The following is a 26,636-nucleotide window of genomic DNA, read 5'->3' as shown; positions in this document are numbered from 1 at the left end:
TACTTTTGCCATATCTATCGGTTTCCTTCAGACAACAGATTTGTGGGTCTTTATATTTATCCTCAGCTGTTTTCATTCATCAGTGTGTTCACCTGCATCTCAGGGGATTTTTCCTGGAGGAAGCAAAGCCCAAAACCAGAATGGTTAATGGTGAATAGATTAGGATTTAGTTGGTTATTTTTGTGTGTGTTAATACCATATGCGAGAAGTGGATCACTGGATTTAATGGTGAAAGTCTTAATTTAAGAAGCCTAGAAAATAGTGTTTCTTAATTTCTTACAGGGTAGGCTAAAATCTCCTTGCATCTGTTACGTTCTACTGTATTTTTTTTTTCCTCAATTTAACAGTGAGAAAAGGTATAATATAAAGCAATGGATTTGCTGGTGCAAATAGAGTTGTAATTAGGGGAATCAAGTGTTTACTTTCAGTCTCTTTTTGTGGGAAGATGAGGATACTAAGAATATCCCCAGAGTAAGGATACTCTTAGGAGTATCTGAAGAGTAAGAGCAGGAGGGCTCCTGCAGCATTCCTTTCCATAATAGATAGCTGGTCATTTAGCTGTGCATCAGGCAGCCTCAGGCAGCCCTTTAGCCCACAGCAGTGTGGGAATTAAGTTAAAATTAACCTGAGTTTGGGAAACAACTAGCACCACTTTATTTGTCCATTTAATTGAATTATATGACGCTGTGTAAGTATGCTGACCCACAGACGTAAATTGCTCCACCCTACGCATTTCCCTTCTTAATTCTTTCATACTAATGGAGCTGATGGCGATGTTGACTGCGCAGAGAGGAAAAAAAGGCTGGAAATAACAGGGACCGTTCCAGCCTCGTGCAAACCTTCCCCTTCAGTGAAATGCTTCTGAGTGTCACAGCTGCACTAACTGCGCTGTGATCTTTGTTGCCATTAAGCTGATTATATCTGCTGAAGGATTCATCCAACTAATCCCGCAATGCTGCAACTGGTTGCTTTATATTTAAGCAGAATTTTTATTTTTTTTCTAAGAAATAAAAGTCAGTTTGGCTTCACTGGACTCTCAAAATGGGTCAGACTGTTACAGGGACCCACTTTTTTTTTTGTTTGCTTGGTTAATACAGGAAAATAGGACACATTAATGGGCTCCACATATTAATGGATGTACTCAGTTTGGGAGAGGTCTGTGTATGCATTAGGACTCAGCAGCAGCTGGTGTAATTTTGGGTGGATGTGCTGTGAAGGTGCTATGCGATCACTAACCTTTGGCACTGCATCGTTGTGTGTTTTGCCTGTGTGGGCTGGGCATGCCATACAGCCAGCAGCTTTGCATCTAACAGCCACTCTAATGAGAGATTCTGACAGGTTGGATTGATTAATTGATTTCATAATCAATTTAAATCTAGTTCTTGGTTATTTTTCTAAGGAAAGGTTGATTTTCATTGGTTAGTAGCCATTAAAATATGTTCATTCGCAGCTAAATATAGCCTTTATAGTAGGTTTAGTTCTTTTTGCTAATCAGGTACAGTGTCTGTCCATGTTTACTTAATTATGTAGTTTAACCTAGTTTATTCACATTCTTATTTTTTTACATTTGAATCAGGCTAGAAAACAGCAAATGAAATATTTCTTCTCTGTTAGACTATTAGTTGTTTTGTGTTCTTTCTTTTGTGCCTGAGTACATCTGAATGAAAATTAGAATTTATTTTTTGAAAAGTCCTTACAAGGAAATTTCCAAATACATCTTAAAACCAAATTAAAATCTCATCATAAATATGATGGGTTTGGTTTTGGAAGGGGAAAAAATGAATTGAATTTTCTTTGTATTTATGAATAGCACACTATTTAAAGGAGATGTCTGGCATATTCAGGTAGTCAACTTTCACACTCAAGTTTTGTTAACAAAATCAAGGATTTTAGGAGCAAAATGAAGAAGCAACTGGAGAAAGATGAGGACCAAAAATAGGCTTTAATTCTGTCATTAAGTATTCAATGTCTGATAAAGTTTTATCCTCTTTCCTCATGTTGTCTGTTGTCTAACCTGAGACTTTGGGCTTGACTTTGACTGCCTGAGAAGCACACTTTCCATGTTCCAGGCAAACTGAGAGTGGAAAGAACATACTGTGCGTTCAGTGACATAAATTATAGAAAAGTTTGCATAATGCATTGCTGTGATTTTCCTGCAGGGTTCTGTAGTATTCTTTGAATTTCCTGTCTTCTAAAAGCTGTTCCTTCAGACGTAGTGTGTAATTGTCACTCAGTTAACTTCTTGCAGTGCTCCCATGCTGCAGACGTAGCTATCATATACAAAAGCATATGGTCATTCTCTCCAATTCCTCAGGATTTTAAAGCTAGTAGATCTGTTGTCTCATACTTAATTTTTATCTATTAGTAGTCCAAAGCTCGTCTAATGCTTCAAAAGAATGGTTACAGGAGTTTACAGAGTGACTTACCTGATCAATAGTTTGACTTTCTTTAGAAAGTAGGCATCAGATGTGTGCTGCTTGAAAACATGCATCGTTTTTCGTTTAACTGTAGTGATCTCACGGAATTGTATTCTGTTGGGCCATCGCTTAGGTTGCACTGACTTCAGATATGTTAGGAAAGTATTTTTTTATTTTAGCAGGAAAAAGAAAAAAAGCGTTGAAGTTTATTCCTCCTAGGCAGTGATTGTAAGTAACATTGCTTTGGTTTCATAGGAGCTTCTGAGAAAGGAATTGTTTTACAATTCCAAGTACAACTTTTCATATAAGCTTTAAGGTCCCATTAAAACTGGTGGGACAAATTGTATTAATTAATTTTGAATATTTGTCTTTAACACTTAATTGTTTAATTGACCCAGACTTGTAAAGCTGCCTGCCAGTGGTCCTCAGTAAAAGTGGAAGAAGACTGTAGGTAACCATCTAGAAGGCATACGCCAGCCTGCCAACCCAGTTGCGGTTGGTCTCCTTAGCAGCTGGGAGGATCTCAGTTCACAGCTTATGGTTTTCAGCTTTTGGCTCTTCATTATTTTTTCTTCCCAGATTCCTAAATGAATGCAAGATTCTCACTAAAGGTACGCTTAGGTGAAGACAGAGGGAAGACCTAGTGTGGAAAAGGACAGCATGTCCTAATAGCCAAAGCGTAGTGCTGGGAGCTCAGCATCCTGAAACTAATCCTGGCTGTGAGCTGTGTTCCTCATTTGACCTTGAGCAAGTCAGACTGGGGGGGGGTTTTTTGTGTGTCTCAAGTTTCTGTAACTAACATAGGAATACTATGTGCATATATCCCTGGGTCTTGCCTAGATTAATAAATCAATATTTGTAAAGTAAGCCTTGATAAATGCTAACTGTATTAATACGTGTGCTTGAACCTTGTGCAGAACTTTGGGAATGCGCCTGCATTTCTGCCGTGCAAGCGATTGGAGTACGTCGGGGCCCTGGGCCAGGATGGTCAGCAGCGAGAGAGACCGGTTTGGGTCATTTTTTTCCTCCCAAGGGACTGCCTGTAGCACATATCTGCAAGAAGGTCTTGAATACAACTTTTCCACTTAACATGCTCCCCCATCACCCACTGTCAGCAATGAGATTAAATTCTGTGCGACTGCAGAGGACGTTGCATGATTAAAATCCTCTTTTAGAAATTAATATGTACCATCGCTCTATAGTACTGTGCCTCTTCTTGGGGAAGGGTATTGTCTCCTGAGCACTCAAGGTGTGAAAAGCCACCAAGTGAAGCTATCTATCTTTGAATTTTATGCTGTTGCACAGTTGCTCTGATGACAGCTACAACTGCATAAAATCATAGGGACTTGGGGACTTCTCCCTTCACAGGGTCACAGAGATGTGAGTTAAGTTTTGCAGAACAAGCAGTAGAATAGCAAAAGGAGTGTTTGAACTAGAAGTCCTGCTCACAGCAGAAAAGGTTTCCTGAGGGGGAAGGATAGTCAAAGTCCACATTCACCCGTTCTCCTTAGGAAGCATCTTCCATAAGTGGGTATTTGAGGCAGGGGGGACACGGACAGATGGACAAACAACCAAACAAACCAACACCCACCACTTTGCCCCCAGATATTCCATAGCTTTTCTGTACCTTGCTGCCTGTATCAGGACAGGGAAATACAGTAATCAATGCATTTTCATATCCAAGTTCAGTCTTCATTAGGCATCGACATTGATGCAGCCTTTACAAGGCTTTACTTGCATAGACTTTGCGTGCTCTTGGTAGATACGTTTAGGTACACAGGGCTGTTGCATTCAGCACAAACTGAAGCTCTTGAGCTGTCATTTCCATTCTGCTTTAGGTGCTGGGAGGCTTTGTGGCATGAGCAGGAGGTGCGGTAGGGCGAGTTGTCCTGGATGGGTTGACGGTTTTCTGGAGGAGCTTTTCTGGAAGCAGCTGATATTTGAATATCCATATTTAATACAGCTAGCAGGCTTCATATTGCTTTGAGGACTGCAGCAGACGGGGCTGGCTCTGCTGAGAGGTCTCTCTTTCCACTCACATATCCTTGGTAGCTGCAGCACAAAACAGCTAATATTCGTGGAGTCCCAGAGGTGTTCCCTGTTAATAGACACCTGAATGTGGTTTCTGCCAATTTAAAATCTGCAATGAACCTGGTGCTCTGAGTCCCTGTTTAAGGTTTCAGGCCTCATTGGCAAGTGCAAATACATTTGCTGGTGTGAATTATCCACCAGTTGAGAAAGTGCTGGTGTTGCCACCCCACCCCCATGGGGCTGGTGTCCATGGGTGAGTTCTGCACCTGCAAGGATGCTCCTGTGGACAGCAGTTTGCCCTGCCAGGCTCTGTGGCTTCTCTTTAAAAGCTCTCTTATCCCAGCCCTGCCAGCTGGGATAGGAAGTGAAAATAGCAGCTGTGTCTTTTTTATGGCAATTAGTATTTTGTTTTAGAGCTGGCTTAATGAAGACTGAAGAGATGTTCTCAGGTTTGTTCAGGGCTCCTTCAGCTGCAAGAGATTGGTTTAGGTCACTGTTAGCAGATGGAAATCAGTGAGTGAGCATGGTGAACTTTTCTCCTTTATCATTCTTTTACAAGATATGAAGAAAACTTTGAAACTGTTCATTTTTTTAAAAAGGAAGGGGGAGAATTCAACCTCTTTAAAGAAGTAGTCCTGAGTTTTTGTAATTTTTTTTTAGCATATATTTAGAAGTTCATAAAAATATGTATTTGGAGGGAAGCAATTTAGCAGAATGATTTTTCATTTGAGAGTGTGTAAAAATTATGGATTTACTTGCTGTTAATGTTTGCCTGGCATTTGAGTTTAAAATGCTCTTGTTAGAGCACTCCTCATGCACTGCCTTCAGTGAGTGATAGACAGCACAACCACCTCTAGTGCGAAGACTTTCAAAGAACATCTCCTGTGAAATTACGTTTTACCAGGTTAGACTTTCCTGGCTTTTTCTAATCTAAAAAAAAAAAAAAAAAAAAAACTTCTGAACATCATGAAGAAGTCTTTAGAAAACATAAAGGTTGCAAATGTTTTTCTTCCCTCCATCAGTAAAAGCGAGCTTTTTAAATATTGGTCATTTTCTGGACTGTGTTTTCTCTGCCAGCTTCCCATTGTGTTTGATTCTTCTTTTCCTGAGTTGTACAGCAGATCCTGAAGGGCTCCAGGGCTGTGGTTTCCTCAGATCCATTGGTGTAGGAGATATCTGTGCTTCAAGCAGCCTGATCATGTCCCTCACTTTCCTACTGTGCAACAAGAAGGCCCTAGCTTCTTGCTAGTGATTGTGGAGGAGCAGTGGGGTTTAAAAGGAGTTTATGTCTCTTCTATTCCCTTAGTCCTGTTGCGTTCTTAAAAATTGTTTCAGCGTGCCTTAGAGAAATAGCTGTCTTCAGAAGTGTGCACACTGTCTGACTCGGGTATACAGGCTAAGGGGTCCAGGTTAAAAAAGGTTACGTAGGTTTGCAAGGCGGGCACGTGTCCACTGTGTCAGATCACAGGCTGGAGATGCACCTTTTCTGTTGGACTGAGGGGTCCTGAACGCACTGGTGGGTTCCCTGGCCTGTAGTACGGGCTGGGAAATGAGGAAATCCCTGAGTCCTTTTTCTAAGGCTGGGTCTGAAATGCCTGCTGGAAGGAGTCATCAATGTCATTTTGTTTATTCCTCTGTAGTATGTACTCCCCATTTGGATCTGATATGATCTTTGGAATTAGATGCAATTCAGGCATTGTATATGGTGGCTTTAAGGCATCTGCACGTTTTTAGACTATGCTTTTTCGTGCACAGACAGTGAAGTTGTCTGGTGCATAGGAGCTGTTCTCATCTCGTAATTCGGTCCCTGTTGTTGAAGCATATACCTTAACTCCTGCTCTCCTGACCTGCCTGAATACTAGCTGCTGAGCCTTGGTCAGACACACGGCCCTGCTTCAACTTCGTTCCCCGCCTGGAGTTGAGGCACGGAGATGAGGGCCCCAGCTGGAAGTCGTAGCACATTCCCCATTTTACAGGTGGGGAAACAGAGGCACAGAACAGTTGGGGTTCAGCCACTGTTTATGGCAGAGCTCCTTTTCCCCACGCTGTGATGTCCATGTCTCTATAGGGAAGAAGGGCTGGAGCTGAGGCTCTGAACATGGGTACTTTTGCCACAGGGACTGGATTATGTAGCAGACTGGATTTGTGCCTGCTGCTTCATGTTCTGAACATGCGTTTCTGCTAAAACCTTCCCCTGGGTGCTGCCAGGCTCCTGCCTTCCAAGAGCTTCAGGAAACAGGGGATCTGGGGGAGTTTATAAGAATGCTACCCCAAAGCAGACACATGGTTTCCAAAATTGAATCTGGCTTTCCACGGCTTTTAGCAGAAGGGTTGATTTGGGTCAAAATTAATGCAAACACTTGTGTAGACCATTTAACATTTAGTTTATGGACCTGTTAAGGCAGCAGGATAATCCGTTTAGATTACCCATGTAATTCCTAGTGAATATTTATTTTAAAGTGACTTCGGTGCCCTTAGTCATTAGCAAAGGTTAGTAATGCATCTCACAGCTGCCAGACTCAATACGACAGCATTTGTCAATGGGAGCATTTCTCCTTTTGTTTCCTTTTGTTTGTTTGTTTTTTAACATTTCTCCAACTCTTGCTGGCTTAATCCCATGAGCTCACCTCTAATCACAGGGAAGCATCCAAGCTGCCTTTGCCGTGTTGACTTCCACTTGAGCGAGGCTAAGGAGGGTGCCTAATCCTGGGCTTTTCCCTTGCTGTCTGCCGAGGGTGTTGGGTACACAGCCTGCGTGGGCTGCCGGGGGGGAGGATGGAGTATGCTGTGGGTTCAAGGACACACTCCCGCTTTAATGTGCGCAGACATGCTCCCGCTCGCTCTCTGATTGGCAAGGTTAACTCGGAGAGGCTGCAGCTTTTTAAACTGATTTGATTAGACCCACTACTTTATCCCATTCCCTCCCCCACCACTCGGCCCACCACCTCCTGATCCTTTTAACACAGCCCTTGGTCCAATAACCAGCCAGTCTGATTTTTTTTTTCCCCCTTTTTTCCAATTTTCATGCTGAATTTTGACATTTTGTAAAATAGATTATGAAGCCCTACAGGGAAGATCAGGAGGCAGTATCTTCTTCTTGGGGCTGTGTTTCATTGTGACTAGTTGAAAGGCTGGGATTTGCCTCCTCTTCCTCACTCTCCCTGGTTTTGCATCTTTCCAAGTTCTCAGTGTTCACGTGTGAGTTCAGGGACAAGAAGCTGAGGGCTCATCTACCCCAGCTTGGATGCTCATTGCCCTCCAATTCCTCCTGCCCCTGCAAAACCAGGGCTGGGGAAGATTATACAGTCAGCCCAAAATGCCACAGCACCCCAGGTCATCTTCTGCTGTGGTGTGACATGTTCACAGTTTGCAAAAAGAAACAGGGACAGCATGGATAGATAACTCCCTTATCCTGTAGGAGCAAAATAATGGTATATTTTAGTAACAAACGTTGCTAGTTGGCATTACTGTGAGAGAACAGATCACCCATAGCTTCCAGTTTACAGGCTGGCTGACGAGTGGGAATGGGCTTGGAGGGGCCAGGAGAAGCTGTTTTAATTAATTTAATTTAATTAATGCCCACAGCTGTTGGGACAGGAAGGGTTGAGTGGTCACCAGCCCAGCCTTTAAAGGGTATGTGACCTTGTTGCCATCTTCAGCTGGTGTGCTTTAGCGCTTTGTGTGCTGCCAGTTTTCAATCCTGGGCTCCGCCTCTGCTATGCAGCTTATGTTTGTCATATTAAATACTCCAGGGGAATTTGGAGCCTTGTGTATATACGTGCCTCTTGCCAAGTCTCTCTAGTTCTCCTATAAATAGGTAAATAAAGCCTGTAAATTACAGGCTCTCACAAAACTAGAGAGCCCCAACTCACAGAACAAAATTACTAATTACTGGAGAGTGACCAGCACTGCTGAATTTTTGGGAATCCAGGACTGATCCAAGGGAAGCCACATCTCATCTCATTATCACTTGCCTATTCATTTCACTAGATCTGATCTAAAGTGGTGTTGGGTAGTTGAGCAGCTCAGTGCTGGCAAGGACCAAATCCAGCAAACAGCACCGACCCTACAGAGTCACCCTGGTGAAATAGCACAGAATATAGACAATCCCCTACACACAATGTATTAAACCTTGACATACTGCATTACTTAAGAGGTCTCAGGGAAAATTAAAACCCTTTTGACTGGGTTTTGCAGTGCAGGGAAAATTTTAGTGACATTTAAAAGGTTTCTCTTGTGTTCCTCTAATGGGATAAATAAAAAAAGGCTTGTTTTAGGCCAGCAAATGGGGGGACAATCCAATTTCCCTGATTCCATCAAGACACTCTTAAAGCATTAGCTTGTGCAGTTTTAAAAAAACCACAACAGACTGACCCCTCTGCCTGATGGCTTTGAAAAGTGTCCTGATGTGGAGGTATTTATCCTACACAATGTGCTTCATCGAGGCACTCCAGCAGCACTCCTGAATGTACTCCTTTGTTATTAAACTATTTAGGAGAACAGCATGGACAGGAGGACACACAAACACCAGTTTATTATTTACTGCAGCAATCCACGCTGGGGCTGTGCTCAGAGACTAATGCGTGATGACGTGCTCTTTACATTTGGTACCTGGAAGAGGAAAAGGACAGCATTAACTAGTAACATTTCTGATGAAAGGCCGAAACCTAAGCATGCCCTTAACTTTATGGTTTTAAGCATAGTTTTGGATCAAAATAACTAAAGATTCCCCCATGGAACATTGGACCTGCAGTTTATTTCCATCAGTCAGAAAGATTAATGTATCAACACTTACTTCGGAGAGGGCTCTGGGAATTGATAATGGGAGATACGAAGCCTTTCACCTCGAGGTCAGTGGTTCAGCTCTGCCCCACGTCGGTTGCCACCACCAATACCTGCCATCTGCTCCTCCTCAGCCGTCCGCCCAGTGCAAAATGGGCTGATCCCAGTTCTGGGCACTGAGGACAGATGTCTGTGTCCCAGCGGGCTCCCTGGGCTGCTTTAGTAGAAAATGGAATGGACCTGCTCAGCCCAGCCCCAGATGTGACGGCAGCCCCAGCCTTGGGTTCGGACTGAACACCACCAGGGAACTTGACCTTCTGCTGCACTTGTGTGACCCATGAATGGTGAACCTGTTACTCCTGCCCTGTGCAGAATAACTCATTCAAAAAGGGGGACATCCCTCAACATAAATCTGTCTGTTATAAAGTTGGCCACGGTTTTCCCGGGTTGCCTCCAGTTCCTGCTGAATTTCATTAAGAACACCTCTATTATACAGCACAAGGATGGAGCAAGTGCTGCCTCTAGACTTTGAAAGAGCCCTTTAAAGTGAAAATCAATTTTGCATCTCACTAAATAAGTAATGACAGACCAAACTGCAAGTACTTAGTTCAGCTTTATTGTAATAGCACTGCAGCTCCATCAAGAAATCCCAGTTAGTGATACAGTTTGATGTCCTGAGGCGTTTTTTTCCAGACATTTTTCCTTTTTTTTTTTCTTTAATATTGGTACTTTTAATAGCTGTTTGGAAACCTGACTGTCTGTGAATAAGCAGTACCAATAAACCTTTTCCCTCTCTATTTATTTCTCCTTTCTTCCATCAGGAAACAGTCCCAATGATCATAGACTGAGTTCAGAGTCTGACGTGTAGTTGTGCTTGGTGGTGGATGATCAAATGAAAGAGCAGCTTCATGCCTTATAAAATAAAAAAATGGTAAATCAGCTACTAATAGAATTGGCGGAGGCTGCTAAAAGGCTGTTGGATGTCACAAAAACAGCAACCCTTTGAGGTGATGAGACGGGAGCTTCTTAAGTCAACACGTGCAGTCGGCTTCTCCCTGGCAGTGGTCCACTTCAGGGCAGGATCCAGGCTCTGATGCCTTCCCTCTCTGGCAGACGGCTGTGAGTGTGCAAACGTCTTCTAATTCCAGATTAGCCACAAAGAGGAGTCGTCATCCTTAAGAAACAGGCGTTTCTTGGGAAGGAAAGGCTGTCTGGAGGCTGCAGGACATAGTGCTATATTATTGAGATGTCTGAGCAAGGTCCCTGGTACTGGCTTTTTCTCAGGAAAACAGAGAAGTGCCTTTCAAGCTGAGGGCCATGGGCCACTGTAACTCAGTTCCCTGCTAGCCCAGGCTTCCCCAAGCTTGGCTTAATAAAACCCAGATCTCATTTAATGAGTTCAGACCGTCTCAACATGGAAAGTTTTGATTTTGCACACCAAGTGAGGAAGGTTTATGAGACCAAAACAAAGTCTCCAGAGTCTTTATCCTCACTGACTTAAAAAATGAAAAAGATCCCTAGGCTGTTAGCAGCACCTCTGCTCCCCCTGCAGCACATTGCCATGTGCAATGTGGCTGTGCTTTTATTGTGCCTGCAGTCGTGATGCTGCAACCTCCCTGCCAGTGCTCCAGCGCTACTGCAGGGTTCTTGGGCATTTCAGCTGATCCTGCCTTTGCCCAAATCGGTGGAAATCGAACTGTGAGTTCAAACAGGGCACTGCTTTAGCCCACACAGAGGTGGTTTCTTTGCTTTCTTTTGGATTTCTCTTCTCTGATGACCACTTGGTTGTTGGCTTTAAAAAGACACTTTATACAAAGGACATCCTGAAATGCAGAGTGGCAGCTCCGAGTCCATTATAGCTGACAGTTAAAAGTACAACATCTCCTTGGCCACCCAGGGCTATGGGTTCAAGCCTGCATAGGAAAGAGGTTATTTGCAAAGTCCTGGATCCCTTTAAATAAATATAAGCTACCGTTTGCCTTGGAGTCAGAAGGGGCTCAGGTGAACTGGGCAGTAGCAGCAACGCTCTTGGCTCCCACTGTCTCTCGTCCAACCTGCTAAATTTAGCAGCCTAATCAGGCTTCTTTCTCTCTCTTTAATCACGTGGAGCAAGTGGCATGTTGACTTGCTGGTTGGTGCTGGATCCGATCCTGCTTGCAGCATTTCCAGCCCCTCGGCAGTGACCAGGGGAGCCATATGCAGGGGAGCAGCGTGTCTGATAGGCCACCGTGGCAGTGCTTCCACTTAATCTCTCTGCTCCCATCCACACGTGCTGTCCTGATATCCGACAGCCGGTCCCATGCGGGCATGGTGCCAGCAGTGACTTTACAGGCTTTGTGGCAGAGATTATTTAAAGGAGATTAACCCTTCTAAACCCCTTAGATTTTAATTATTTCTGTATGTATTTATAAAACCTGCAGTCTGCTAGTTCCAGGGCACAACTGCCCCAGTCCACATCCTTAACCTGGATTCGTGAATATACAGAGCAGCTATATTACAGGACAGGGACTGGACCGGACAGGGGTCATTTGACTTACTCATTTATTGCCACTCTGGAACAATTCACATCTGGGGTGGAAGTGAAACGTTATGGTTTCAAATTGTAAAAGGAGCTAATAATTCAAATGACTTTCAAATACTAGCGCTAACGCTGTATTAATTGAATTGTTTGAGTTGATGTAGCATCTCTCGCTAATTGTTTTGGTTAAGGCAGATCTGTCATTAATGCATGCTGTTGCGTCTCCACTGCCCATGTTGTGAACACAGAGCACCCTGCCTCTCTCTGAAGATAGGGCTCTCTGTAGGGTTGATGTATTGGCAGGCAGAAGAAGGAAAGCCTGTTCTTTCAGTCAGTCTCTTGGCAAATTTTTTATATGCATATTAAAGCTGTGAAATGATGAAGTCTGGAAAACTATCATTGCTAACAGGTACTGTTAAAAGGGGAAAAAAAAAGGGTGTAAGCTTCCAGCCTTTCGTGCTTTCTCTCCTATTTGTCATGGTAGTTAGTGCTGGGCTAATTAGTGTTTTAGAGTTAAGGGGTGATGGAGGGAATGTTTCCACTCTGCATATGAGGTGTAAAATCCAAATGAAACTGAAAACATTTCTGTTTCCCAGAGCAACCTAGCTTATCTCAGGTGATACACACCTTGCAGAAGTGGGAAAAACAGTTAAAGAGTTTGTAAGCCATTGCCACTGAGACTGTTGCATCAGAGATACTCCATAGGCCACCTATCAGTATGGGTTACAGTCCTGGCACAAGGTCTGTAGCTCTATTTCTGTATATTCTAGGATTGCTGCTGGGAAAAATGACAGAATTTAAATCTATATCTGCCTATTTTGTAAATGCAAGCATAAAAAGTGTCCGTTAAAAGGAAACAAAACCCTCAGCATTAAGGACCCAAATGATCTGAGGAAAAAAGACATAATTTTGAATACATTGCTTAAAATCAGATTATTTTTATTTATTCTTGTCTCCCAAGCAAGGAAATAAATGTAGACGGTGCCAAGGAGTCCATAAATAAATTTCGTTCTTGGAGAATCTCTTTAATATGCACACAGTCCTGCTTCTGTAGTAGTGAACGTTTGACCAGTAGCAATTAATTTCTTATCACAGTCTTTCTATGAGGTAAGAAAACATTAGTGTCTCCATTAGGAGGTGGAGAATGGGAGGTCTCCAAAAGCAAATGATGCGCCCAGCTTCTCTCCCCTGCCCTGTGGCTTGCCAAAAGTTGCTGGAGGGAGAGGGCATTGCAGCGATGCCTCTCCTGCAACACGGCTGGGTGCTCCTCTCCAGGCAGATCTGTCCTCCTCATTGAATGATAGACTCGGAAAACTTTCAATATCTGTATATTTCAGAGTAAATATTGTTGAGCTAACGAATTTTCAACCACTTACTGTGCAGCTTACAGTATTTCCTTTCACGGCAAGTGGTAAAATAGAGAAGAAAGGGTGTCTAGAAAGGATGAAAAGAGGGCTTCTTACAAAATCAGCCTTACAGAAAATAATGTGACACGTAGATGGTTAGGCAAACGGTCCCAAAGGTTAATACATCTTTCCTCATTCAAATGGCTAGCATCTTGAGCTGAAGGTGCCGGACCCCTGCGTTCAGCCCTGTGCCCCGGGGAGGGGGAGCGGGAAAGCAAAGGGTTAAATTTCGGGGCTGTAGAAGCAGATTGTGTTTTCCTTCTATGATGTGGGCTGACAAGACATCAGTATTCTATTCATCTGTTGGGAATTAGGCTGTTAATCCAATCAATGACTCTTGAGCGAGCTGCAGCCTGCCTCCCCCTGCCTCCCCACTGGGGAACAATCGGATCAGACGGGAGATTGTTTAAGAGCACAGTGCAGTCCCGGTGTCAGGTGGAATTTCCAAGCGTTCCCTAGTGAATTGGGGATGGGAAAGCTGTCTCAGCCCATTTATCCTGCCCCTTAAATAACCAGGTATCTGCCTCAGCTACGGTAAAGTGATAAAGCAGTACAAGAGCTACTAACTTTTACACGGGGAGGGGGCAGGGAAGCACCCTGAGAAGAGAGGTTTTAGCATCTTGCCCTCAAGAGTGTTGTCCTGTTTGCAGCCTGAGATTGCGTTTGCATAGTTCTGTTGAGGCTGGCTCAGCTGCAGCGCTGTGGCACTTGTTACAGCTCTAGGCGCTGGCTCTTTCCAAACACGTTTCTGATCCCTGAGCTAAGGAAGCCCGGAGCTTCCTGGCAGCTTTTACATTGCACCAACACACTTGTTTGATGACCAGAAAGGTGCCTGATGCTGGAAGTAACAGGCAGTGGCAAATATTCTCTGGAGTAACCTAGAAATACATATGTACAAATACACAGCTATGCTCAAGAGTGCTGGCTGCAAATTGGGATGAAAATGCTCAACAGGAAAACGGCCCTGAGAGTTTCAGTCTTGCTGCACGATCCACTGTGTAGACTCAGAAATCAGATTGTTCTGCAATTAAAGACAGCCATGTCTGTGGTGGGATATTGAGAGTCTGTATCTGTGCCAGCAGCACTACATGCTGATGATAGTAGATGTGATAAATCCCATTGAAATTACACTTGGAAATTTAGGTACACCACCGGTTAGAAACTAGGGCGATGAGGGATTATCATAACCCTGGCACGCTGAACTCCTCGGGCCGGTGGCGTTTGGGTGCATTAGCAGATGCAGGCTTCCGGAGGGAGCGAGTGGCAGTCATCGTATTCTCTCCGAGCTTTCTTAGATCTGGTTTTAACAGCAGCTTTGAAAGAGGAGGGCTCATCCAAATTAGTGCACCTAAATGAACCAGGAGTATGAGCTCAGGCAGTGAATATGAATAGGGAGGTCCCCAGACAGTAAGATCCCCAGCTCGGAGGCTTGCCTTTAAAGGGCTTCAACGTCCCTCTTCCCTTGATCGTAATTTTGAATCAAACAAAAGCTAATGCAATTTTCTTTGCCTTTCAGTAGCAGATTGTGCTGTAAGGGTCCATGCCATTAGAAATGTAATAATTGCTTCTGTATGCAGATCTAATTTATCTGTGAGGCACTTAGAAGATAGGCCAAATGATAGCCTGGCAGTAGGCACTGGAGAAGGGCCCAAGAGGTGATGATAAAGATCTGTCTAGCACCTTCCATCCTTACGGATATCTGCCCAGCAAAGTGCAGGAAAACATCTGAATGGAAGGAAGAGGGCAGAGGAGAGAGCTCTTGGAGAGGGACAGCTCAGTAAGAGCGGGGTCCCTGCCAAGCCCACCTACATGCAAGGGAGGTGGAAGAGTTAATTGTGGAACTTACAGGATACCCAAGCCCTGCACTTGTCAGCCTGGGCTATTTGCAATCCCCAGTTAACAGGGGTTCCTGACCAGTGCCTGGATTTTGGTTTTGCTTCTTCCAGAGGTTGCTCTGTATGCTTTGTCCCACAGTGTTGGTCCTTGGGGAGTGCCTGAGCTGCCTTTGAGCTGGTACCAAGGATGCACATCGTGATGTCTCACAGCAGCCCACACTTAACCTTAACATCTGTAACCCTACAAGCGCTTCACGAACACCAACCAGCTAATTATCCTCATATGGGCCACCCAGTCTAAACCAGCAGGTGACAGGGAGCAGTCACAAGTATATTTTGCTTTAGTGAAATCAAAAGCTGAAAAATGGGGAGAAAACATAAATATCTGCTTTATTTTTCTAGGGTCAGAGCTGTTTGGGAATCCAGGTGTTCTGGCACAAAGCTGTTAGATGGTCTTGTTTCTCAAATTGCACTGTTGCTGGCATTGCTTTAAGGCTCAGGAGGCAACTAAAAGCAAACATCTAGGTGCATGTGGGTGCACACAGGCCTGAGGTAGGGATTTTAAAAGAACAGGATCAAATTTAAAACTAAACCATTGCTTTTCTCTGCCAGCGTTCGCAGGCACAGCGATCCACTCGTCTATCAGCTTCAATTGGACAGGCGTTCATTTTACATGTATTAATGTACATGTCCAAACCCAGGCTGCTGTGTGCAAAAGCAGCGTGCAAATGAAAATAAAGGCTGTGTCGGGGCCATCTACTGAATTGTCTGGTGGAGTTCGGACTGGTTATATTAGCCCACATTGCCTGGGTTTACATATTGGTCGGTATTAGCGTGTGAATTCTAGCATGCTTTTAGCTGTAGTCTCACTCTCAATCATCTTGGGGATAAAATTTCAGAGAGAGAAAAAGAAGATGATGAGGTTAAAGTAAATTGTTGGGAAGTTGAAGTCTAAAGTGGAAATAAATGAGAAATAAAACCCTTTTTAAAAGTGGAGGGAATTATTTTCTTGCTATTTTTCATCTCCCTGGCTTGAGTGAGTGTGTGTCATGAGGCTGCAGAGATTTATATTCACAGCTCCTAAGCACCGGTGCTTGTTCGGAGGCTGTATTATTCCAGCCCTTTTTATTCACTCACCTTCTAAAGATGTAGTGTAAATATTTGTCTTCCCTCTGGCCCAGCCATGCTGCCCAGGACCCAGCACAGTTAAACACTGTTATCACCTCATCGGTCTTATCTCTTGCGATCCCTGAGGACATTTGGAGTCTGTCAGTGGGCACGAGCCTGCACCTTAAAAAGGTGCAAATGAACAGAAAGAAGAGGTGATGTGGGGGAAATAAAACCTTAAAATAAAGAGTGCACGTGCTATCCCTCAAAAGGGAAAGGTTAGTGTGTATGTTTTCTGCTGTGTTTTCCACGCTCACGGTGTTTGTGGTTGGAGATGTGATTGAAAGCACAAAGATGAGGTCTCAGTGTGGACCAGCACTGGAGGAGTTATGGGGGTCCTGTGCAGACCCTTGCAGCTGGTGTGGAGGGCTGTCCAGCCCAAGTGTCATCACCGATACGGGGTCTAGGTGAACCAGAGATCACCAAGGTAATCAACACAGTTTTGATTTTCCTCTTTCTGTACTCGTGCTAAATAAAATATGTGCGATGGAGGAAGAGACAGTATCTCCCTTAGGGCCACCCTCCTGCTTGCAGAAGTTTCTTCATGCAGCTTGGAGAGCAAGTGAGGCAGGTCTGGAAGATCAGTGTTTATATAATACTGTTTTAAAAACTGTCCTGTGAAAGCAGGACAGTCAAACACCAGCACGTCAAGGTCTGCTTGCCATGGCAGGGCATCAGGAATTGTGTTTCACAGCATGTGCAGGGCTCATCCAAGCTATTTCCATGTCTCTGCCCTTCAGTCCAGAAACCTTGTGTTAGGTTAAGCAGGGTACAGAAGTTCCCAAGGAATGAATGTGGGATGGCAACACCAATATAATCCTATCACTTCTAAGACAAAATTGACGTGCAGTAGCCATAGTACCACTTAACAGATAAGACGGTCCATCTGCGCTCGGTCCATCTTCTCTCATTTCTCTTGCTTAAATTTCTCAAGAGCAGAACGCAATCCTGTTATCCAATAAGTTACCCACTGGTAGCTGGATTTTCATTGAGTGACATCTGTCGCAGACCATGGGCGTAGGAGGTACTGATGATTTTGTAGCATCTTTGTTTTGATGGTTTTGGTAGACGTGGACATTTGCTTTTATTTTCTAAGTCTTCAGAAATGCTCTCATCTCCCTTGAAGGCTGTGCAGCTCGGCTGTCGTCATGCTGTGGCCAGATGTGCCAGGAGGCTGTAAGAGGCACCAGGGATGGCACGCAGCATTAGGAGGGAAGAGGAAAGCTTGGAATCACAGAATCATGGAATAGTTTGGGTTGGAAGGGATCTTTAAAGGCCATCTAGTCCAACCCCCCTGCAGTGAGCAGGGACACCTTTAGCTGAATCAGGTTGCTCAGAGCCCCGTCAAACCTGACCTTGAATGTTTCCAGGTATGGGGCTTCTACCACCTTTTGGGGCAGCCTGTTCCAGTGTCTCATCACCTTCACAGTAAAGAATTTCTTCCTAATATCTAGTCTAAATCTGCCTTCTTTTAGTTTAAAACCATTACTCCTTGTCCTATTGCAACAGGCCCTGCTAAAAAGATTGCCCCCACCTTTCTTATAGGCCCCCTTTACTGAAAGGCCGCTGTAAGGTCTCCCTGGAGCCTTCTCTTCTCCAGGCTGAACAACCCCAACTCTCTCAGCCTGTCCTCACAGGAGAGGTCCTCCAGCCCCCTGATCATTTTTGTGGCCCTCCTCTGGATGCACTCAAGCAAGTCCATGTCTGTCTCGTACTGAGGACCCCAGAGCTGAACACAGCACTGCAGGTGGGGTCTCTCCAGGGCGCGGTAGAGGGGGAAAATCCCCTCCCTTGACCTGCTGGCCACACTTCTCTTGATGCAGCCCAGGATACCATTGGCCTTGTGGGCTGTGAGTGTACGTGGCCAGCTCATGTCCAGCTTTTCAGCCGCCCACACCCCCAAGTCCTTGTCGGCAGGGCTGCAATAATCCGTCTGTTGTTGGTCAGTAATTCGTGTGTGGGATGCGCACTCTCATGTTTGAATGTGTAGTGGTCTTTCCTTCCTTTCTTGTCATCTGTCTGCTTATATGGTTCTGCCATTTCCACAAGCTCCTCCTTTTCATAGAGAGATTATTGCTTACAGGGCTCTGGGACAGGTACCTGCCAGTGCCTTGCAAGCTGAAAGCAAAGCTGTACAAAACCGCTGTGTATTACTGCTTTGAGCCTGGCCTTTTCCCCCTTTTGTGTTGAAGTTCACTGAATCAGAGCAGTGATTGCCTCCTTTTTAACCTGTCACATTGACATTATTCCAGCTGATGTGTGATGTTGAAAGGGCATTTCTGAGAGGCATCCTGGCATAGAGTGGGGCTTGGCGTTGGCTCCGGAGCTGCCCATCTCTTCGATTGCTCCCCTGCTCAACACCTTCTCTTTGTGCTTCTCTCATGCTGTAGAAGCTCCTATTGGGGAAAAATAAAGTCTCTAAATTCTTTTAACATGCCTTAGCACAGAAATTATAATGCACCGTGATTACGTAACTTTCCATAGGCATAGTCTGGAAATAACTGGTTACAGTATTCAGTTTTTTTATGTTACAGATTTATCAAATTATTAGTTTCAGTGTGCATCGATAGACTCTGGGTCATCTTGTACTTGCAGCTCTGAATGATTTACATTTCTGTAATCTGAAAGCTGAATTGGAGAGAAAAGATGTAAACAATCATGACAAACATCCCCCTCCAACTCAGTGCTTTATGTAAAATAAACCAAAAAGATCCTGATGAGTGTCAATGGAGAAAAATTAGCTGCCCCAATTGCAAGCCAGAGGAGCGAAGTGGTCCATCTGCTCACCGCCGGTGTCTCTGCGTTCCTCCCGGCTGCAGAGGATGTGCTCAGGATGCTCTGCTCCTGCCTGGTGCCAGTGATCCCGGGCTGGGTGGTGACGTTTACTGGTGCCCTGGGCAGGGTGCAGTGGGGTGAGAACAGAGGCTACAGCAGGCTGTCACTGTCATTCATCCCAACAGAGGCATGTCCTGGGAGAAAGACACACTGCACCTTGCCTAGGATGCTCCAGAAACCGCTGCTTTCTGTGGCACGTTGGGAAATATCCGTGGCATGAAGGCCAGCTACAATTCATGTTAAGACCGCTTCTGTGTGTCTTGTTTTGTGGTAACACAAACATTTCCAGTGCCTGGGAGGCAATAGTCGTCTCACATAATTTCTGCAACGGGAGCTGTAATCCTCACTTTCACGTCTTTGATTAGTTTCCAGGTGTGACCATTTTGCACTGAAGGATCAGAGTTGCCATCCCCGGAGCCAAGTGCTGTGTGCAGAGCAGCCAGGCACGTCAGGCTCCAATTAGCCACGGTGCTCCAAAAAGCCAAATCAAAGAGGGATTGAGATCAGCAGCTTCCCGAGGGCATTTCAAGGCCCTTAGTGAGTGACCACACTAGAGCTTTTTCCATTTACCTGGATTAAAATTTGTCACAGAGAAAAATACAAGCAAATAACATAGCATCTGAGAAGTATAACAAATAGCATTTGGCCAACCATCAGGCTCAAAGGGGAAAAAAAAAATCCACAGTGTAAATAAAGTGTAAACAGTGTTTGCATAACATTGGATTAATAGTTCTTTTTAAAAACCGCAGTGGGATTAAAGAGACGCATTTCGTATGCTGGACTTGTGCTCTCTTCTTAGCCCAATAAATGCCAGAAAGTACATCTAAGAGAAATAAAATGCCTCATTAGCCCAAAGCCTGCTGCTGAAGCAGCAGTGTTTTACACAGGCCCTTGAAAGAGGAACAAATGGCTGTAGTATTCCTGGAGCAGTCCTATGTGTTTTATAAGGAGTTTTGCAGCTAAGCGTTCCCATGGAAAGGGGTTTCTGCTGCACCTCTCCAATCCCATTCACCTGCGGGTTTTGTCAGCTACAGTTTTGAAGGCAGCGATGCAGAGGGGAGCTGGCTTCCCATCCCCCAGCACACACACAACCCGCGTCTGTGAAGGCCTGCCTTTCCAATAACTCATTCGCAGCACTCCTGCCTCTTCTGCCCCAGCCCTGCTCTGTATTTTGCTGAAGTCAGTACTGGCCGTGTCACTCCTCCGAGCAGACACGTGCTTAAGGACCGCTCGGGGCTCTGGCTCGGATCGGTTACCTTGTTAGTGTGGAATAATCAATGGAAGCCGTCCTTGGTTCCTTCACCTGTTTGGTTTGCGGTGTCTTCTAGTGACACCCGTTTGCATTACCCTCCCCACAATTTGGGCAGAAATAGGCTCCTGAAATGAGGTGCCTCCAAATGTTGGCCTGAGTGCCATGAATGGGGCATAGCAGCACATGGAAGGAAGAACCTCACCCCCCACATTTTCCCCAGCAAAGACGTGAAATGGATGTTTGGGCAGCAAATGCCTGTTACGTCTGGCTTTTCTCTTTTTGACCCTGTTGCTTCTGTGATTGTCGTGTTGGTGCGGTGTCCCAGAGCAAAGCATGGCACCTCCCACCCTGAAACACAAGTCCTTCCCAGTTCCTCAGCTGAACAAGGTTAATATTAAACAGAGTAATAGGCTGGGAAGCCAGCAGTCTCCAAACAGCTACAAGTGGGATTTCTACCTGTTGGCCTGTTCATCTTTTCCCTTTCGCCTGCTCCAGCCTCCACAACAGGCTGTAGAATTTGCACCTTAATCCCAAAGATGATGGTAATTAAAAACTTAAGTCTCCATAAACAGATTCACATAAATTAAGGAGGCAAAGAACTGAATTAGAGGCTAATCCTGGTGGGGTAGTGAAAGCAAAGGGGCCCGTAATTCTTTCCTTCTGTTATTTCACCTGTTCTTGTGGCAGGACGAGGCTGCAGCACAGTGCGGTGTCTGGGTTTGCACTGCTGGACCTGCCGCACGAGCGCCGACCGCTCACCGGCAAAGCCCCCCGTGCCTGCCGTGTCTGGGAAGGGTACACCTTTCCCAAACCGTTGCAGCTGATGCAGTGGCGTACGGGCTAGCTTGAAGAGGGGGCCGCGTGCCCACATCTTCCCATCACACGGTTTGCTTTGCCCTTGTGCCACAGGCGTTTCGCAAGGGTGAGCTCGGCAGCCGGCCCTCATTCCCGAGTGCTGTGCACAGCCCTTTCCTCACCCTCGTATGCAGGGACACCAGCAGCCCGACAGAACTTACTTGGCCTTTGGGTCCACCTTTGGCCAGACTTGAATTCTGAAGAGCAGGGACCTAAGATTTATTCAGGTGGAAGAAAAGGTGGAGGGTTTCCCCCTGTGTGCTCCCTTGTGCTGCAGAGTGCAGCGCATCGAGCTGTGCCAGTATCCCGGTGCTTTACCCTTTTCTCAAGCAGCTGGACAAGGCTCGGCTTGCGCAGAAGCATCTTGCACTAAAGCATCAGGATTAGTGAGGGTCCCAAAGTAAGGCCGTAGGACTGAAATCCTTCATTTTTATGGGCTGGAAGTGATAACGCTGTGAACTGAATTATACTCATGTCATGACGTGATCCACGCACTCTTATGGGTGGATAGATATTGATTATCCATCAATATGGATTGATGGTGGATGATGATTCAAAGCCTAACTGCCAGGTAGCTGGGTGTCCTGGGCTGTTTATCTAGTCAATTATAATATTGCTGTGATTCAGCCTATTTAAAACTGGAATTTACTTTTATCGCACAATGTTACCCATACCTCTAAAATCAAGTCTCTCTCTCTCTCTCTTTTTCAGGATGGGGAAGGCCAGACTGCACTCCATTACGGTAAGCTGTCTTTCAGCTTGGTTGTTCCCTCTTAACGGGATGGATTTGCAGCTGGAGTAAATGGTCTACGTACAGAAAGCAAATTTCAGGAGAAATACGAGCAGGGAAGCTGCATTTGATTAACCAGTGGCTACCTCCACCAGCAAATCCCAGCTTGGCGTGAAGAGGAGCCCTGGGAGAAGCAGTGTACACTGCTGTACTCTCTTAGTGCTCTCCAAATTTCACTGTAAAACCTTCCTTTTTCCCCCAATTAATGATGCCCTTTCTGCAGAGTTTTTCCTGTGCACCAGTGTGTCTCCAGGATGCGGTTGTGCTACCTCCAGACCCAGGGCTGGCTCTGGTTAGGGGATGCTAAGGTTGAGAGGAGGGTCTGTACTGGTTTTAACAGGTTACGCAGGTGAGGGAAGCAGACAAGCAAGATGGCCTTCACCTCCACGTGTCCTGGTGACAAGCCTGTTTGATCACAGCTGAGAGAGCAGCAGCTTCTCTAGTACCAAAACCAGCAGATTGAAGTTACAGTTTGTGTCCCTCCTACAATTGCATGCTAATTAGATACGAGATTTTGTAGCAATCCTTTTAATTGAAAGATTGTTCTATCTCCAAATGAGAGAAGTAGAGACTAAAGTGACACATGCAGTGCTGATGTATGGGAATAGGAAAAATGTATCGATTTAATCTATATCATCATTTTTTCCAAAATTAAAACACACTGGTTCTTATTTCATACTCTCTCTCGATGCCTGTCACTGTGTAATTAAGAGCATACTTGTCATTCTGAAGTGTTTGTGTCTTTTTCTCTCTTTCTGATCTCTCCACAAGGACATTAGCACGATGGCAAAATTGCTTTGTGGACCATCAGTCCAAGGCATTTGGATCTGGATCTAAACTACCAGATTCCAGGGCCTCTGAACTGAGACTGTAATTACAATAATATATGATTTCTCTCCCTATCATCTTTCCTGTAGGATACTTTATTTTTCAAATTCTTATCCTTCTGCTTAGTGCTGCTGTGTCTGTGGAATGACAGCAGTTAATGCCACATTGCCTTTTTCTCTGCCCAGCTTATTCCACATTTTGGGCTTTCTCTCTCTCAGGGAGAAGCTCTTCCCTGCTCCCTGCTCTGGCATCTGCCTACCAAGGAGTGCACAGTGGATTATACTAGGTTGTGCAAAAGCATAGCATGTGTGTAAGTTACCCAAGAGCACCTGCTTCAAGCCAGTCCAGTATGTGAAAGTAAAAGGTGGATGCATCACCTCAGTGTGAATTATGTGCAGGTGGATCCCTCTGGCTGGCGGCTGAAGCAGATCTTTGAACACAGGCAAACAAACATAACTGATTTAATTAACATTATTTCAGGAAGTAAACCCTGCCAGCTCAGATATTTCAATAATGACAGTTTACCAAGGTATTTTTCCCAGATGTTTTAAGTGTTAAAATTTTTCTTCCGCTTGAGTATTATCCCACCTCCTCTCCCATCTTTGGGGAAGGGTGACTGGCACACAGATCTGGTGTGCCGGCTGGTGCCCCGCTGTCTCTGGCTGACCATCGCTGCACCCAGGCTGTCCTCATTCCCTCACTTAGCTGATGTGGTCATAAATCTGCCCGATCTTGAAAACAGCTTGTTAAGTGAGTGAATGGTTTTGATTCAAGTGGCTGTTGGCCTGAAACTGGAACTCACTGAAAATCTCCCGATACCATCTCTGTAAGCACTTTGTAACCAAGCTGTTAATTGCAACGGAGAGGCATGAGAGCTCATATGAAAGCTGTCTCCGGCAGTGCTGAGCAGAGCATTTCTTTTACAAGGCCTTCTCTTTTGTTAGAGGCTGTTCAGGGAAGGGTTAAATCCCATGAGCAAGGCCAGCAAGGCAGCCACTGCTTTTAGGGTGTCTCCATCCCTTTTTACAAGCCGGAGTGGCCTGACAGCTGTCCTTGTGGTGACAGCTCTCCTGATTACAGCCGGTGTCAAACCGCATCCTGCTGTGGGTTATAAATCCTGCCTCCTTCCGATCGGCGCCGACCCCGGGTTTAATCGGAGGTTAAGTGGAGGCCAGCCGGCAGCGTGGTCCAAAGGCACCGGCTCGCCAGCGGGACACACCGCCGGACCCGCTCTCCTCGGGGCTGCAGGCGGCGGTCGGTGCCGTGTTGATCAGTATGAGCACGGTCTCCCGACTAAGCGGGCCCTTAAGTCTTCGCTTCTTCTCCAGCCATCCATCCACCCACCCGCTGGGAATACTAAAATCATTGCCGCTGCCTCTCCCAGAGGAAATCAAGGCTTCTCCAAGCGCTTGTGGCCACGTGGTTGTGGAGTGGGCAGGCTCTGTATCCTCATGGGCGCTCCAGCTTCCCTGCAAAGCACCATCTGTTCGGCTCTTTCTGTGCTGTGGCAAGGCAGTGGGAGGGGACGCTGGAGGGAAAATAAATAATTAAAAAAAAAAAAAAAAAAAAGAATATAAATTCATCATCTGAACCCTGAGGATTAATGGAGTCGGAAGGCGAACTGCGCTGAATGGAAATTCATCTTCGCCCGTGCCAGTGTCAGGGCTGCCGCTCCAGCCCTTGACAAATCGAGGGTCCCAGGGTGCGATAAATCCAGCAGCTGTGCTCGTCCCCGGGGGTGTCCGTGGCCTGCTCGGGGGCACGGGCTGTGCCTGCCGGCGGCACCGGACGAGGAAGCCACCTTTCCCCCTGCAGGCACCAGCTCCCCATCCCCAAGAGCTGCCACTGCAGCTTCCTTGGCACCCCTGGAAGTCTGCTTCCTGCAAGGGTGCTGTGCCGTCACCCTGGGACCTACTTCCAGGCCGTTCAGCTCAGCCTCATCCACACCCCCACCAACCCCTTCCCCTTTTTTTGTGTCTTCCTCACTATAAGCTGCAATCACATGTCAGATTTATTTTAATTAAACATTGCTGCTTGTCCCTTTGGGTCAGTAGAAAACTGCAGAGTAATGCAAGACACTCTAATTACTACATTTAACAGCAAAAAAGAGTTAATCGGTTACGTTGTAAAAGCACCTGGAATATAATTAAAACCTACCAATGTGAGAGGAAGCTGCCAGCTCCACAGTCTCATAAGGAAGATGGGGGCTGAGGCAGTTTTTGGCTTCATTAGGACCTGTGTCACACAGACTGAAGGAAAAATCCAGGGTCTGGGACTTCTGCTGGTATCAGCCAAGCCCAGCTCTTCAGTGTAAATCGCTTCCCTGTTTTTCCTGGTTCTTTGTTTCCAACATCCTTAGGCAAGGTTGGAGAGGGAGCTGAAGGCTGCCAGGCTGTTACGTCCTCGGGACAAGGAAGAGCTCAGGTCAAACTTGATTTTTTCTTGGCAGAGAGAAATCAGGGTTGAAAAAGTAGTTGCCAGCGGAGGTGTGAGTTAGAAATAACGGTGGTGTGCCATTACCAGCTGTCTGTGGGCACGGGCACGGGCACGTTCCCCCAGAGCTGGTGCTCAGGGAAGGTCTGTCTGGCAGCTAAAAACCATCTGAATTTTGCGCAAGGAGAAATGATGATGAAAGCTGGGAGTGAGGCAGTACGGATGGTGTCCTGCCTGGGATGTGCTGCCTGTGGAGTCCTGGGAGGTTCGGAAGGCAGGTGAGGGGCAGGGGTTTACAAACATGTTATAAATGATAAATGCATTGTGAATTCTGGGTACAAAAGCAGGCAGGGAAGGCTTTCCCAGACAGCACTCCGGGGCTCTGTGGTGCTGCAGTAGCAGTCTGGGGCCCATCCCTGGGCCTGCCTGCGGTCCTGGACGTGAAGCAGCATTACCCAGACTGCACCCAGACACCCTGTGCATCGACCCAGGTGATGCCCTGCAAACTGCCCGGCTCCCAGTGGCTCCATGGCTGGGCTGCAGGCTCAGGCGTGATGGTTGCACTGGTAACACCCTCTCAGGACTTCCAGCTTTTCATTGCTTTCACTGTCTTTTCTCTTTCCTTTGCACTGTTAAGTCCAAAGGCAAGTCATACATTGAGTACCAAGCACTGCCCCGAAAAATTAGCTGCTCTGCCTGGCCAGGTGCTGAGACGGCATTCCCTGCCTCTGGCACACGCATGGGACGTCGCCGTCGCCGGCTATAGCACTGCTGAGAAACGCCCCTCACCGCCGCCTCAGGTCAGGATCCCCAGACTAACCCTTCCTTTTCTCCCTCCAGCTGCTGCCTGTGAGTTTTTGGACATTGTGGAGCTGTTGCTGAAGTCAGGAGCTGACCCCACGCTCCGGGACCAGGAGGGCTGCCTGCCGGAGGAGGTGACAGACTGTAAAGCCATCACCTCGGCTCTGCAGCAGCACACCGCTGGCAAGACCTAACCCTGCGGCCTGGCAGGGAGGACAGAGACGCTCTGCAATAACACCCCTTCTCTTCCCCCACTGCCCTCTGAAATGCCTTGGGGGTTCGAAGGGGAGCTTTTCGAGCACAGGGTCTGGGTGGGCTCTCCAGCACGAGGGCTGGCTGGCCGAGCGCGTATCCTGGGCAGGATGGGATCAGGGTTCTGCATGTTCTGACATTTATCAGTGGGGGGGGGGAGGGAACGAGGGAGGGGAGGCAGGGCCTGGAGGAGGTCCTTAGTCTCGTTTTAATGTGTTAAACACCAGTACTTCATCGGATGTCTCACCAGAGCAGCCTGTGCTGACTGGTTGGCTCCTCCGTGGAGGGGGGAGAGCTGCTGGGCCAGGTGAGATGCCTGTCTCTCCTGTTCAGGTTGAGTTTGGGTTTATTTTTTTTTCCTCTGGGTCCAAACAAAATATTATAAATAAAAGGAAAGCACAGTGTTGGGAGAGAGCGTCTGCGTGTTTGTCTTG

The 26,636-nt window shown here is 46.1% G+C and overlaps 1 protein-coding gene across 1 annotated transcript in view; it reads left to right on the top strand.

Moving 5' to 3' along the window:
- Positions 1 to 26,338, top strand: part of ACBD6 (acyl-CoA binding domain containing 6) — an 87,914-nt gene extending 61,576 nt beyond the window's left edge. Inside the window, exons 7-8 of the mRNA XM_086462961.1 lie at positions 21,810 to 21,840; positions 25,990 to 26,338. Coding sequence (XP_086319087.1) covers positions 21,810 to 21,840; positions 25,990 to 26,144 — 186 coding nt within the window. The 3' untranslated portion in view covers positions 26,145 to 26,338. The remainder of the gene's footprint in view (positions 1 to 21,809; positions 21,841 to 25,989) is intronic.
- Positions 26,339 to 26,636: the final 298 nt, after the last annotated feature.

Source organism: Leptosomus discolor, chromosome 3 (genome assembly GCF_034619465.1).
Source record: "Leptosomus discolor isolate bLepDis1 chromosome 3, bLepDis1.hap2, whole genome shotgun sequence".
NCBI classification, from domain to species: Eukaryota; Metazoa; Chordata; class Aves; order Leptosomiformes; family Leptosomidae; genus Leptosomus; species Leptosomus discolor.
The sequence above is the reverse complement of the archived record's forward strand: the minus strand, read 5'-3'. Positions and strand labels throughout refer to the sequence as shown.